The 15693-nt window shown below is 43.4% G+C and overlaps 1 protein-coding gene across 6 annotated transcripts in view; it reads left to right on the top strand.

The window, feature by feature from the left end:
• Window positions 1–15693, top strand: part of LOC112987355 (S-adenosyl-L-methionine-dependent tRNA 4-demethylwyosine synthase TYW1) — a 114545-nt gene that overhangs the window by 52984 nt on the left and 45868 nt on the right. For all 6 annotated transcript variants that reach the window (XM_026107228.2, XM_026107229.2, XM_064523460.1 and 3 more), the window contains exon 13: window positions 3266–3401. In XM_026107228.2, coding sequence (XP_025963013.2) covers window positions 3266–3401 — 136 coding nt within the window. The remainder of the gene's footprint in view (window positions 1–3265; window positions 3402–15693) is intronic.

The following is a 15693-nucleotide window of genomic DNA, read 5'->3' as shown; positions in this document are numbered from 1 at the left end:
AGCATTTACAAATGCAAAGAATTCCTGTTTCTGATGCTTTTGAGCATCCAAGCCCCTTTTAACTAAGACTGAAGCAGTGCAGCAAAGAAATCTAGTTAACGCCCTTCCCTTGCATGCAGCGTGAGCTGCAAGGTGGCTAGGAGCTTGTCAGAATACCATCAGCTAAAAATGCACACAAAGTCCAACCTGGAGTTACCTGAGCAAGTTAGTGGAGTTGTACGTGGGGTGTTTTTGGTATGGTGCTCAGCCTGTCATTTCAGTTCGATGCCTTCCCATATCAGTGCTCTCTAACAGAGCTTCTTTTTTACTTCCTTTCCTTGGTCTGAGTATGGCAGTGAGGGGGGAAGAGCCATGCAATTTTTGAGTGAGTAATTATACACTACAAAGGCATTCCAAATGATTGAATAATTGTGTAATCAAGTTACTTTAAGTCATGTATTATGTGCCTGATAGACAGAAATTGCTCCTTCCTAAAAATAGCATTTTTAAAAAAGAGACCATACACTGTATTTTGGAGATATATTTCTTAGGATCTGCCGAATGGTTTTAAAAAGAGACCAGAAAGAGTGATAAAATGCTAGTCTTGCTGTCTTAAAAGTTGCGACCGCTCTTTGGCTAATCAAAGCAAATGGTTTGCCTAATACGAGAACTGAAGTATGCACCAAGCTAATCTTCAGCTGTCAGCAGCCAGGAGCTATAGTCTAAAACTTAGCCTTAAAATAGGCAGCATGACCTCCAGCATGCAGCGAGCAAACCCAGAAAGCAGCCTGGAGTGTTGCCTGTGTCTAGGAGAGGGGCCTGCAGGCTCTGCAGTAGCACAGCCCGCTTGCCGGGTCCCGGGAGTGACGCAGGCTGTGCCATCCTCCTTCCTTTCTTCCTTCTTTCATATTTGGACTGGTGGTTCATCTGCGTACACACAGTTTTGGTAAAGTTAATCAGCTTTTGTTGCACATGTGCTTAGATTCAGCTGTTACCTGGCTCCTGTCCTCTTCCTTTTCCTGGATCTGATTAGTGACTGTGAACACACACCCTCACCTACGTGCATATAGCATTTGCTCATTTGTTTGTGGGTTTTTTTTTTATCGCTGACTAAACTGTCTCCTATCCTTTGCCTGTAAAACCACATCATGGCTGGTGGTCTGAAGGCAGTTTATTGTTCATTAGTTGTGTTATGCTGATCAGTCATGATTTATGCCTGACTTCATCTTACAAGTGGTAAATACAATAAGTTTGAATTTGATCTCCTGGGCTGGATGTCAGCTGTCTAAGCCAGTCTTGTTTGTAAATTATAACCAAAAATTAAGGAAGAACGTTGGAAAATTCATTGTGGTACTGTGCCACGAAATTTCACGTTAATTATGAGATGTAGCTGTGTATGGGGAGCATCACTTGGTGTTCTGTTTCTTACTGGTGATGTGCAGACCCTTGATTGTCATCTCCCTGCTTTTCCCTTTGAGAGCGTGCACAAGGTCTCACGTGCTAGTTTTAGGTCCAGCTGGGTCTATTAAGAGAGCTGTGTGGACCCCGAATGGGAACTCTTTACGTTCCTTCTTAGTTTTCTCCGATATAACAGTGCCAAGTATGCTGGCTCTTTCTTGTCCGTAGGATGCAGATCCTTTAAGAAGAGATTACTTTCTCAGCTGATATTTTGAAAAGCGCTCACTCCATCTTCAGTGGGGCCTCTTAATTAGGCAAATGTAGCATTAAGGAAAGAAAAGAATATTCTGGCTGTGCTCTTGTAATTGAATACTTTGATCCATTTATGCTTAGAACACTTGGTCATTTTGGAGATTGGGGCTTTGGGCTGCTGGTCCAGAAAAGCTTGTTGACAAAGACCTATCTATCTATCTATATATTTTTTTTAAATCTAAAATATTAAATTTGTTCTTGGCTGTTTTATTCTTCTGTCTGAATAGATAGAGAATATGTTTAGCTAGGTTGCTTGCACATTCATGTCAAGTAATAGGATTTTGTGACCACTAACAGCTCTGCTTTGTCACTTCTGGACAGTTCTTGTCATTTTTGTCGCCTTCAGGGGGAGTTTTATTATACTCTTGGGTGGCATTGTTTGGCAGCTGAACAAAAGGTTCTAATTTCTTCTCCTCTTCTAAAGAACCAAATCAAACCGAAAGTATAGCCTGTATCATTAACAGCCTTCACAGAAAGCCCTCACAAAAGATTCCTCCTTAATGTCGTCCAAAAAGTGTTAAGAGCTCAAGAGCTACGCGGTGCAATTTGGAGGCTGTCACTTCATCGTGCAGACGCCGTGAAGGCAAGCGGCTGTGTCACGTTTGCCTGGCGCTTGACGTGCGTACAGCCGTGCCACCGAGCCGTGCCACCGAGCAGCGTGTGTCAGCATCCACCTGCTTCATCCAGTTCGTCTGCGCCAAGGGAGCTCACTTTAGTTTGCCACTTGTTTGCCCTTCGTTATCCCTTTGCTAATAGACCGCAGCGTTGCTCGTTCTCCTCTCTGCTTGCCCCGTGATGTGTGTGCGTGTCCACCTGGCTCTGTTACACCCTTGGGGCTTGTGGGAATGGGTTAGACTGGTCGCAGGCTCTTAACACAGCAGAGGAGGTTTAATCTTGCAGACGTTACCTGCGTTGGGCTCGCAAAAGCCACACTCAGCACCGTTACTTGACCAGGGACATCGCTGCAGGACTTATGTAAAAGAAGGGTTGTATTTTGTTTTATTTTCTAAACAGCTTTGATTTTTCTCCAAAATTTGACTGATGATGCAAGCTGCAGATAGGTAGGTTCCGCCTGCCCAGCAGTAGAAATTGGCTGACTTACAGTTGTATTTTGGGGAAGGGGTTGAGTTTTTTGGTTTTTAACCTCAGAGCTAGGGTGCGAAGCAGTGTCTTTCAATGCCTCATGTGAACCCAGGGAGACTCCTCCCATCACAGCCTGCTTTGGAAAGCCTTTCTCAGTGTTTTGCAACTATACTAAAATGAATTAGGTTCCTGTTCTCTGCTCATTAAAAAGTCATCCAAGTCCTCTGCGTGTGTGATGTTCCTAGCCTTGGGGTGTGTTATTTGGTGAAAGTAGATTGTAACTTCTTGCTATTAAGACTATGGCCATTTTGGCAAAGATGATCCACTGAAGTTTGATTCTGCTGTAAATACCGTGCAGTTCCTTTCACTACTGGACCAGAGCAGCAGCTTGTTCTGAGTTACTATGTTTTATGCCTGCTTTGGTAAGAAAGCACAAATTCAGTTAGCAGAAATGTCTGAAAATAACCATTCCCCTCTCCTTTTTATTACCAAGGAACCTTGAGCCAGTAACGCAGCTGTATGTCAGTGTGGATGCCAGCACCAAAGATAGCCTGAAGAAAATTGATCGGCCCCTCTTCAAGGATTTCTGGCAGAGGTTTCTAGACAGTTTAAAGGCCTTGTCTGAAAAGGTACCCAGTTAAGAATATTTTTTTTTTCCTTTCTTCTGCACATTATCTACTCAGGACAGAAGTGGAAGACTGAGATGCTAGAGGGACACTGGGTTCTGGTTTTGTTTGGAGTGCTTTTACATGTTCTGTGTATTAAGATATAAAGTCCATCGGGTCTGAAAGGTTTTCCATATAGGAAGAAATTTCAGGAAAAAGGAAGGCAGAATGTGTTTTAAAAAGGACAGTAAACTTTGCTGCAAATGTAAGTTACTGCAAGGTATAATAAGATTATAAGGTAATAGAAGATTTCCTAGTGAAGCAGTTTACGCCGAAATCAGGCTGCCGAAGAAAGACTGGAAATTTGGGGAAGCCTGGGAGGAGTCATAAAGCCGTATGTGGTACTTAGCACTTGTTCCCAAAGGTTCCCTTGAAACTGAAGCATGCAGAGGACATTAAGGTGCGTGTGCTGGAGTTTACTAGCTCTAGTCACCCTCCTGCTATGTAGAGCTAAAGACATATTTCTGAAAGGCTTAGCTAAAGCAGTGGATTTAAACATAACAGTAAGGATGACCCTTTATACTGCCGGTAATGTGTGTCCATCTGAGGCAGCTGAACAGTGAGCTGAAGGCCCATGGGCTCATGCCTGTTCCTGTCAGCTCAGAATTGAGTCCGTCCTATTTTTTATATGTCACAGTTTTTATAGTAATTAATGAAGCACTCAGTGCACAGCATCATGTGAGTTAATAGGGAATGCACATGTCTTCTCTCTCATTTACTGATCCTGCGCTCTGATGGTTAAAAAAGGACTTCTACTTAGAGGTTTGGCAGAAGGTTACATGTCACCTGCTGAGGTTAACAGACAAGAGGGCCTGTTTCATTTGGGTAATAAGTTTTACTGCCTTCTGCGATGACAATATTGGACTGTTCTCTGCCAAATATATGGGTAGATCCAGGCGATTCAGTGTAAATTAGTGGCGCTGTCTTCTGCAAAGGCATATGGGTAGTTTTATCAAGTTGCTTGCATTTAACTGTGCTGGCTGATCTCATTAGGCAAAATATCAGGCCAAATCCTGAGCTTACTGAAAGTAGGGACAAACTTACCACTAAGTTCTTTGTGAGAATAAAGGAGGGTATGGAACAGAGGGAAGCTGAAATGAAGCAAAAATATTTAAGTAGTCTTTTGGGAACCTGCCTTTGCCCATCATTTCTCTCCTTCTGTCTTGCTTGACCCTGGATAGATAAGGTTTGTTCATTGCTGCGTGTTGTCAGAAATTTCCTTGCAAAGAATTGAAGGTGAATGTATTGGCAGGTCTGTCCATACAGCTAAAAATACTCTGGTCAAGGTGAAGAGGAAAGAAGAAGTTCAACTAGCAGGTGCATTTTCCCCTAAAGGCAACTGCACTTTGAAGGGTCCTTGAAATCCCGGTAACATGAGCCAATTAATAGTTGCTCCAGTCAGTAGTGTACTGTTCTGCCAGCGTCCTGCTCTGCTTGCGTGTTAGGTTGCCAAATGTGGGGCACAGCGAGAAGCCTCTAGGGAGCTGCCGTTTGTTATGTTTTTCCTTTAATGGTATACATGACCCTGGTTGTAGAGGGCTCCTAAAAATTATATTTATCTGCCTTGAGGAACAAGTAGCTCTGTTTTTCCTCAAAGTGCATTGCTTGGTATTCATGTGGGATGTTAAGCACCGTTTCATAGGACGGTGATGAATGAAAGGTGGCGAAAGCTAATGCATCTTCTGATATTCTTGAGGAATACAGTTCATATTTCCAAATAGATGGGGAAGTACTGATGCATCGTGTTGGGAAAGTGTTGGAATATATCTGGTAACAAAGTGCAAGTCTCATACTTTTACACCACTTGACAAGCTGTCCAGGTTTATTCAATTCTCCTGAGACGGAGACAAGCTGGCGTTGCAGCTGATATGAGTCACTGCTACTCAGAATCTCTGATGGGTTTGATTTTGGCGCATTTAAAAAAGAAAAAAAAAAACTGGGAGAGAGGAGTTTCTGCAGACACAAGTTGTACCTTGCTGTGCTTGCCACTATGGTGTTTGGTAAGTGGTGTTCCTGGGCTCTGTTATCTGCCTGCATTGCTCGTTTGTGTGCTTGTGAAGAGCCTGGCAGTCCCTGGGGCTCTGCTGTGGTTGGTGCTGTAGAGATGTGTCATTAGAGACAGTTCCTGCTGCTAAATATTGATAATCTGAATAGATGAGTGAGAGAAAGGAAGAGGGCAGGGCACTGCCCTAGCATGCTGAGGACCGAAGATGGAAGGTCTCTTGTCCTCCTTGATCTCTCTCTCTCTCTCTCACTCATTTTGACAGAAGCTCTGGGCAAAGTTCTTAAGCCATTAATAAATAAAGGAATAAATTTAATAAGGAATTGTTCCCAGTGTGTTTTCCCAGCACTGTACACCATGCTGGTGATTAGTCACTACAGCAGTTTCAAAGAAAGTTCGGGGTTGGGGGAGACTTTGTGATATTTCTTTCTGGAGCAAGCAGAAAGAGGCTGCCTCTTTGTCCCTGTTATTTGGAGTAAGTTTTATCCTTTCTGGAGAAATCCTCATTGAGATGAACTTGTGTCAAATGCTCTATACTGAGCAATGTTTCTTGAGAGAGGATTTGCTGTTAAATAGCAGGTGGACTCCCAGAAGGCTCCGTTTGGTTCTCATCATGTCTTCAGCCCTCCAAGGCAAACTGAAAGGAAAAAGAAAGATGTTAACACATGCAGTCTAGAATGTGCCCTTTGCAAACATGACGTTTGAAAAGTCTGGTAGTCTCATCCTCTGACAGCTTTTAGTTCATCAGAACGATTGAGGGACAAGCACTTGGAGGAAGTACTAAGGATGAGAATTCCTATTCTCATCATAAGGACGAGAAATCTGTACTGTAGTGGTTGAAAGACATTTCTTCCAGCCGTCGCTTCTTGTCAGTGCCCTATGCAAATGAGAAGTGGGGTACAAATTATTAATGAGGGCCCAAAAACTCTGGAGGGGAGAACTAGATTTTCCATCCCTTGAAGTTTTCTGCTCAAGTTGATGCCTTCTTGGAAAATATAATTAACCAAACAGGTACTGTTTGAGCACAGAAATAACCCGCCAGAGGTTAGACTGATGATCTATTTGTTTGGAAGCACATTTTTGGCTCTTTGCACTGTTTCCCTCCATGTTACTAGACCAGATTCTGTAGGTTGAGGAACTTTGAAAACTGTTGTTCTTGTTGCTGCCTACAGATCACCAGGTGTTTTCCCAAGCAATAGGGATGTTGACTGATACAAATTGGAATCACCCCTGTGCTGATAGATGAAGTGAGGATGCAGGGACTCAGTATTATAAATTGAGATATATATATATATATATATATTTAAAAAAAAAAAAAAAAGTTCATTTTTAAACTGCCTGCAGATTTGTATGCAAGGACCTTGAAGATAACTCTGGAGAAAAGATGATGTTGCGGACACCAGCAGAACATGCCCCATTTGTGGTTCAACGTTACATTGCAACACCTCTGGGATCACTGGTTTTTTTGGGAGGGGGAGTGGGGAGGTGTTTTGTCCCGTTCCCCTGCCCTGTTGAGAAAGCAACTCTTGAAGCAAGTGGTTGCTGCCCCGTGGAAGTTCATGGGCTTGGTGGCTACAAGAGGGTTAGGAAGAGGGTCCTAGTTGCTCACTCGTGCTTTCTGAAGAGCAGTCTTCCACCTTGACATGGTGTCACCTCTTCCTTCTGTATCTTCTTGACTTAATCATGATAAATCCTGTTCAGTCTGCTTGCTATGCTGTGCCTCAAAGTACTTGCTGTGCTGCCAGACAGCAAGTAGGCATTACTGAACTGCCTTACCTTTCAGAGGACAGGTGCCAATGTCCTCTTAAACAGATTGGAACCACACACAAAGCAAACGGGGGGGGAAAAAAAACCCTTTAGGTTAATAAATGTTACGGCACAGCAAGAACTGATGATGAAGCAGAACCTTACCCTGCCTGTCCTTCCAGGAGGGTCACAAAAAAGCAAGAAACAGCTTATTGGAGCTTTCTGGAGTTCACTCAGCGACTTGTGTCATTTGTACGTGATTCAGTTTTGCTTTAGAGCTCTAGTAAAGCCTTATCCCTTTTTTTTTTTTTTTGATGTTGTTCTTTAGGGTTTTTTTCCTACTTCAGGGGAATTAAGTTTTCACTGAAAAACAGGGTCATGGCTCTGGGTGAGGTGTAGCGAATGTGGGCGATTTGTTTTTTTGTTTTTTCGTTTTTTTCCTTCCCCCTATTAAAAAGGACAAAGTAGAAATTTCTTAGCTCTGCTTCTCCTAACATATCACATTTCTAACAGTGCACTCGCTGTCTAGAGGTATTGGAGCCTGGGGTTATGTACTTCTTGCCTGAAGGTGATAGAGATGGTTTGTCCAGAGAAAGGCATGAAATATTACAAAAAAGAAGTCTCATATTGCTGTCTTCCAGTTCTGCATTTATAACATTGCTTACAGGTAGTTTCCTTTACACTTCTGGATGAAGAAGATGCCAGCTTGCATTTCAGGCTTGCATCTGGTGCTGTTTACTTGGGTGTCTCTTCCCTCCCCCTAACAGATCCTTTCTTCAAAGTTACCATTGGCTTCTGGATGATTGCAAACAGAGTGTAAATACATTGAGTTACATCTCCAAGCGTGCTTTACTGCTTATTATATAATATATGACAGTAATGATTGTTTTTATGAGAAGATCACATTTGGTTTGCATGGAGATTATTTATGTGGCTCCTGGGGGAGGGGTACTGGTTTGTAGAGCCTGGTTTGATGTTTCTGAGCTCAGTGATGTTTTAAGGAGAATTTAGATGCAAAATTTACAACAGATGTTAGAATCAGTAATCAATTTTGCCACTATAAATTTAGAAAAATTTGACTCTTCTGCACAGCGAACGCTCTGTACCAGCTGCGTGCTTGTTTTAATGGTTTTGCTAATGAGACTTCTGGTATAAGCTTTTTAAAATGCAGTACAGTGAGTGTTACAGAGGTACGATGTTTAATATTAAGTTAAAGTGTTTGAAATGCATCATCTCCTTTTGGCTTAGCATACAGCAAGCGGTGATCCAAGTGAGGCTTCAGCAAGATTCTTGGCATCAGAGGGAATGAAACCTGACTACTTCTATCTGTTCCCGTATCTCTTGGTTCACCTGCAGGAAAGAAAAGGGAAATAAATCTTCATGAACACATTTTGGAATCAAAATGGCGTGATTATTCGACGTTGCTGGTTGCTACTGTGTGTTTTATGAGAACAGGGTGGTCAGGCCAGGAGAGAAAGTGATGCGTCTCTGGCCACCTGGTGAGCCGAGGCAGAGGTGGAAGTAAAAGCCGTGTCGTCTTAACGCCCAGTCCAGTGCTCTGTCCATTATCCCGTACCAATCCCTCATCCTTGTTGCTACGTGGTACTTTGGGGCAGCCAGACCTGCAGGTTATTGGTTTGCTGCTTATCCCTTGCCTACAGTTTAAGCTGCTGAGCAACCACTCTTGGTGCTTGGTAGAAGATACATCTCTTCCTTCCTGTATCTTCTGGAGATGGGCTATGACCTATGAAGTGTAAATGGGAGAGAGAGCCTTCCTCCCCCTCCAGGCTCCTCTTGGCTCGCCCTTCTGTTACGCTCCTTAATTAGCACATGCTATTTAGCTTCACGAGCTGTTCTGCTACTTAATGTTTTCATATGAAGCATTTGCTGTTCCTACCTTTTATTAAACTTGGTCTTTGTTTTGCCTTGAGTTCTTCTTAAATACTGCTTGAGAATGTTAATAATGCAGGTGTTAAACTTGGTTTTTAGAGAGCCTGGATCAAACCAGTCTCTGTTCCCCCTCCAACTCTTCTGTTGTTTGTGAACCTGATCACTAGCAAAGGGCTGCTGTTCCCCAGGGCTTAGCTTTGGGAACCAGAACGCTTGACTTAGCCCCAAGACTTCATGGTTTGGGGGAAGTCATTTCTCTTTTTCATTCTCTAGTTGTGAAAAAGAGTAATAGTTTTCATTTAAAAGCAACCTGAAAAGACGGACCATGTGTGTGTTTTTATGTGAACCCTTAAAAGGGGAAGATTGAACCTAAAATTCTGCTTGGAGCAACTAGGCAAGGGAAACTTATATCTCCACTTTATTTTAAAACATGTTTTTATTTAAGCCTATAAAGTTAAAGTGGTACTGGGCCAAATGCCATGTATTGGGATTGTGCAGAGCATTGCATAATATTCCGTTCTGCTAAATGCATTAACTGTTGGACTTCTCTTTTCTCACTGACCGAATATCAACAGCTCTAGCATGATGATTCAGATAAGAAGCGTTTATTTGGTTCTTTGAATCTTTTCATTTGACATTTCAAGAAAGATGAGTTGACAAAGCATCTGCAAGAGTGATCTATTTTCTCATTTCAGTCAGGGTGAGTGTATAATTCATGCGAAAGCACCACAAACAAGAAGTTGGATTCTATGGGAACGTAATAACTGGTGTGCTGCTGCCACTCAAAAGCAGAGGGAGCATAGTCACGGACCCTGCTGTGAGGCAGATAAAATCAGGAAGATGGATTGCTTTGGAGGAGGTGAGATCCTCTTGTGAGGGGTCAGCTGTGATGCGCTGAGTAGTACCTGTGAGTTCAAATGACAAAAGGCCGGGCTGCCTGGCTCCAGGCTTGCAGACCTAGCTGAAGTGTCGTGCGGAGTTAGTGCCCCATGGATGTTCTTCCCCATGCATCAGCTGGTGGAGTGGGCTGTGTGAACACTCTTCCCTCACTTCAGGATGAAATCAGAGGCTCAGCTCAAACTGTTGAAGGTGGTTTGACCTAATCCGGTCAGTTTGTGACTGAAGTGGTTGAGAAGCATTCAGTCTGTTCCTCCAGCTCTCCCGTAGGATAGGAACCTGCAGCAGTTAGGCGGTAATACAGCTCTAGGAACAGACGTGTTCAGGGCTCTCACTATCCAGAATAATCATCTTTATATGCTTCAGTTTCTGCATGATGGCTGCTTTGGATTACACGAGTGCCAGCAGAGGAAAATCTGACCCCAAACTTTCTTTGTTGGGTTGACTTAACTCATGTAAATCAGTGATTTCTTTTCCATGTTCATGCTTTGGTCTTTTTCCCTTGTAAGGCTCTCCATCCTTAGAAGTACAAAGGGAGCTGGTGTTGAGTTGGGTATTTATAACTTTGAACGCTTGCTGCTAGATGTAAATGATGGTTCAGATCAGTGGGGTGATCTGTGAACTCTCCAACTGTGTGCAGCAGCCTTCGTTACCATAGCAGCTGCTGGAGAAGCTGGAGTAACCCATCTGGAGCCTTGTTGACTTGCAAGTTGAGAGCTCGATTGCCAAGTCCTGCATTTTCTCCTTGGACAAAACTGCTGTTAGATTTGCCAAGATAAGAAATGCAGGATTTACACCACATGTATTCACTCTTTTATGAAGATGCTAAATTTCTGTTGTGTCCTTCAGATGAAGTTGTGGGATTTATTCTCTTGTATATTCTTAAATACAGGAATCTGGTAATTGGAAACAGTGACCAAAGGTCAAAACAAATTGGCAAATGAAAGGTGATATATTTTTAATTTTCATGCAAGTAAGGCCTTTTGTGATGGGTAAACTCTGCTTTTCTCAAAAAGGTTTAGCCATTTCTAAGTGCAGTAGTCAGTTCTGTAACAGTAACGTGAACCGTGTTGGTTCTGCAATATGGAGGACAGTAAAGCTCTAAGGACTGGAGTGGACTATTTCCCATCACTTTTTCCTAGAACAGCGTTCATTAATTTTGTACCAACGTATTTTAAAAAGTTCACAGCACGGAGATTGAAATCTGCTCAGTGCTGTGTGGCCTGTGTGGAGCGCAGTGTGGTGTGTCTCAGGTGAGTCAGTGGTGCTCCTCCTGCTAGAAGCAGAGTGGGGTTTATGGTTCAACCTTTGCTGCCCAGAGCTGAGTTGTGCAAACAGCCTGCGGATTTGACAACTGCAGTGAGATGGATCTGAGAGGGACACAGCAGCTTAAATGACCAGAATTGCAAGCAATGGCTCTCAAGCTGGGCAGTTTCTACTGTGCTTTGCCTATTTCTCCATCGTTGCTATTCTTTGTAGTCATATTTTTTTCTTCTTTCCCCATTTCCTAATCCTGTAAGCATCTTTTTTCTTCAATTCACTTTCCATTTTTTCTTTCCTTTTTCTTTCTCCACTTTTCTATCACCTCCCTGCGCCTCCCTCTCCTCCCCTTCTCCCCCTGGTCTTTTCCCTCTAGTTAGGAAGTAATCCATGGATGATGCAGAAAGAAGTCTCCAAGATGAATGCCTGGGTGTTTTATGTGTCCTGCTATTATACCCTAGCTTTTTCCTAGCCTGAAATGGCTAAAAAACAAAAAATGTGTAAATTAAAAAGGTATAAGATTATATATATGTATATTTATGTACATATTGTTTTTAATTTTCTCTTCAGACAGCACTGATTACTGTGCTGAGTAGTTTTGGGATCCCCCCTTGTAATCCCAGAGGAGTACTTGGCTACTTGGAAATCTGTTTGGAGGAATTCATGTTAGATGCACTGTAAATCTCCTCTAATTATTTAGCTCTAAAAAGAGAGTTTCACTACTTCATAAAAAAGAAAAGCTTAAGGAATCTGGGTAGTAATGTGTCCTGGAATTAGAGTTGATGATCCAGAACGCTAATGCAGCTGTTTACAGACCTGTAAAAATGTGTGTGCCTTGGTTTTGTTGCATTTGTCTCATTCTGGCTTCCTGTGTTGAAATCTGCTTCGCAGCCTTGAGCCCTGTCTCCCCTTAGAGCTCTTCTGAAAAGTCCAGCTTTCTGCGAAAATAGGAGGATGCTTTTGGTAGGAAGTAGATCTCAGTTTTACAAAGCTTTAATTTGAGATGTCCGAGTTTCAGATGTTAAACACATACCTCAGAAGGCAGGTTCTCCTAGCAGGAGCAGAAGTTCGACTGTGCATTCAGAGACGCTTGCTAGTTTGCTAACCCTTTGCTATGATTTCTGAAAAGCAACGTAATTGTTATGTTAGTCTGATACATGTATTTAACTTCGAAATGTGTAAGATTTGGATTAGTTCTTATTCTGTTACAGATTATAGTCTTTACAGACTCGGACTCCTTTACAGATGGTGAAGACTGTATAACGTAGCTATCTTCGTTGTCCAGAGCTAGTTGAGAAATGTTCCTGCCAGAGACTCCAGCCACGCTGGGCAGTTGCCCAAGTAGAGAGCCACCATTTGTGTTGAGGATGCCAGAGGGGCAGATACATCCCACTGCGGAAGGTGGGTAACTTTAACAAATGAACTCCTGCCTCGGTAAAACGAGGTGAGGTGATGGTGCTTATCAGTAGCAATACACAATGCCTCATGCCTGAGTTTTTGCAGTAACTGTCAGTCTGTTTTGCAAGAATACGACTGTGTAGTTAGGCTCTGATGCCAGCCCTGATTCTTGCCATGACTTTGGCTTCCTTCCACAATTTGCATTAATGCATTCACTCTCTTTCTTCTTCCACCCAGCCCCAGTTGCACTGAGCAAATTCTTCTGGTCCTGTTCTAAATACTTTATTTTCATTCACTGCTTCTGCCACAATCGTATGTGGAGAGTTGACCTGTGAATCTGATGTAGCAGTATTGCACTTTGAATGAGGCTGGGGACAGCAGAATGCTACATGGTGGCAAATGAAAGCGCTCATGATTTGCCTGATGGTTCAAGACAGTGTCCCATCAGGTAGCTTTAAGAGATATCCAGTTAGTTCATGCCCATGTCACTGTATTTTAAAACACATCAAACAGCAGCGAGACAGAACCTTGCTAGTGCACATGATTGTCCTCCTTAGAGCTGGTCTAACACAAGGACTTCCCCTCCAGTAGGTATAAACAGTCATGACTGGGGTGCAATCTGTGGTGGCCACCCTATGGACATGGGACATGTGAAAGATCTTACAGTGGTTTTCAGCATGTGGAGACAGGAGAGGCTGTGGCCTTGAATGGCTTGCTGGATGCATCCTCGTGTGGCTGCGAAGGGGCTGGAGTGCCACGTAGAAAGGTACCAGCAGCTCCTCTGCAAGCAGCAGTGATTTTTGCCTTGCTAGCTGCCATCCTTTCTTCTCTCCAGACTCTGCTTAGCACACCATGGTGGTGACTTACGCTAGTCCGTGGGACTGGAGTGGCCAGGAAGGTTATCTTCTTCAGCAGATTAAAATGTTTTATGGGGAAGGGGTTGAAGAGTCAAAGTACCTCTTCATGCTCGAGAGTTTCATGGCAGCCACTGGCAAACTGCTATTTTGCAGCGGGGTTAATCTCTAGATCTCCAAGCGCTTTGTGCGTCGCAGAGCTTCATCCAGTTGCAATTCAGAGCCTGCTCACACAAACTCGTCCGTGGGGAGCGTCGCTGCTGCGGGTACCCAGCTGGAGCAGGCATGGATTTCCTCCTGTGCCGCAGTGCCTCCTGGCATGGCTCAAGCTCTGCCGTCGGCACCGCGCAGGAGCACGTCTCCGTCCCCAGCGTGCCTGCTGGAGCTCTGCTGTTTAACAGGATGGGCCGTTAAAATGTTTAAAGCCCATTTACTTTTATATAATGTTTGTTCCTTCAGATTGTAACTGTTGAGTTAAGGTTTTACAAGAGCAAGTTGCCTTGCAAGAATTGCTTAATCGATAGGAGAGATTTTATTTCAGATTCTTCATTTGTTGTTCTTGGTTAAATGGGCAGGATTTTCAGCGAATCATGGTGGGGCTTTTAATTCTATTTTTAGGCAATTTGGACAAAACCCAGAAGAAAAATATTTATAAATCCCTTGCTTCATGGAGTGCGAGAATGATTTTTAATAAGGTAATTACGCTTTTATGGCAGACTAATCTCTGCTTTCATCGTTTTACTCTTGAAGTTGTATTGCTGGCTTCTTGTTTCCCGAGATAGCGAGTGTCAGTTTATTCTATTAAATACAAAATCTTTTTCCCAGGCTTGAGCCCAGGCGAGCATTCAGTCTGCTGGTGTGTTGTGCCATTAGTCACACATGCATCATGTCTGCATTACTGGCTTCTGCCTTCTGTGAATTGTACCTGTGACAGCGCTGACATTTTATCAAATCATGAATTATCTTTCACTTTACAGGCATGATGTCCTTATTTTTCATTAACCTGTAATTGCTCACTTAAGCCATCGTTACTATAAGATTATTGAAGTGCTGTTTATTCTTCCTTCCTGTATCCCAAGTTGCTGAGGAACAGTCTTGTAAAGCCGTGCAAAATTTAAGTGGGATGTTGTTTTCTTGGCTGAGACTTCCAGCTACAGAAGTCTGTAGTGAGGCATCCAAATCTTTGGCTAGATGTATAAAGAACTGCTGTGATGACTTAAGAATACTGAACACCTGGCAGCTGCTGTGGGGCAGATTGGGTTCCTCCATTGGATCCAAGGAAGAGGTTTTGGTGACTGTTCAGTTTATTCTTTACCCAGAAGTGTTTGGCTAAAGTCAGCCTCCATTTTTAAACTGATCTTATTCCTCCTTTTCTTTACTTCTTTGCACAGTTTAATGCCATTCAAATTTTTTCTGGAGTAGCAAGTTCCCCAATCTGTGTTGAGGTATTTTGTACATTATTGTCCAAGGCCAATTTTGCTTTTTTTACTTTACCTATTTTTTTATTATTATTCAATAGTCATAGTGTCCTTCCCTTGACTTCCTTACGCTGCCAGGGTTACAACCGTGCATTATTAAGTGAAGCATTTGAAATGATCCCGCTCCGTGGCCTCCACGCACAAGCTATAGCAGGCTGACCTGATCTTTGGCCAAGCAGCCAAGCCTGAGACGTTGGGTCATGGAGCTAGACGGATGTCACGGCATGGAGCTGGAGTTGAGATGTGTGCCTTCTGTCGTGGGGAGGAATAGGAAATGAAAGGAGTCTATGGGAAGTCCCCAAGGGTGGTCCCAGCTGTTCCCCAGGTTGAAGCTGGGCATGAATGCCCTCTTCTCTTCCCTGCACATGACCAGACCTGAATGTATCTACCCCATCGTGTCATCTAACACAGTGCTGGTCCAGAAGAAAGCAGAAATGCTTGCTCAACGTTGTACAGGTGGGATTAGGAATTGAAGGGCTGTCCAGGTTGGCTGATGGCTAGTGTGAACGAGAACTGGCTGAGCTCCCGTGCTGATCATGGCTCTGTGTCTAGCGGTGGCAGCCGGAGTCGGACCAAGCACTCGTCACTTCTTGTCTGCATCGCGGTTCCCTGCTGCTCTGGCAGCTGCTGCCTCCAACCCCAGGGACTGCTGCTGCGTTTAATCAGAAGATGCCTGTGAAGGAAAGGTCCAGTTCATGCCTATATTTGGGAGCCTTCACAACAGTGTCTCT

Source organism: Dromaius novaehollandiae, chromosome 19 (genome assembly GCF_036370855.1).
Source record: "Dromaius novaehollandiae isolate bDroNov1 chromosome 19, bDroNov1.hap1, whole genome shotgun sequence".
Lineage (NCBI taxonomy): Eukaryota > Metazoa > Chordata > Aves > Casuariiformes > Dromaiidae > Dromaius > Dromaius novaehollandiae.
The sequence above is the reverse complement of the archived record's forward strand: the minus strand, read 5'-3'. Positions and strand labels throughout refer to the sequence as shown.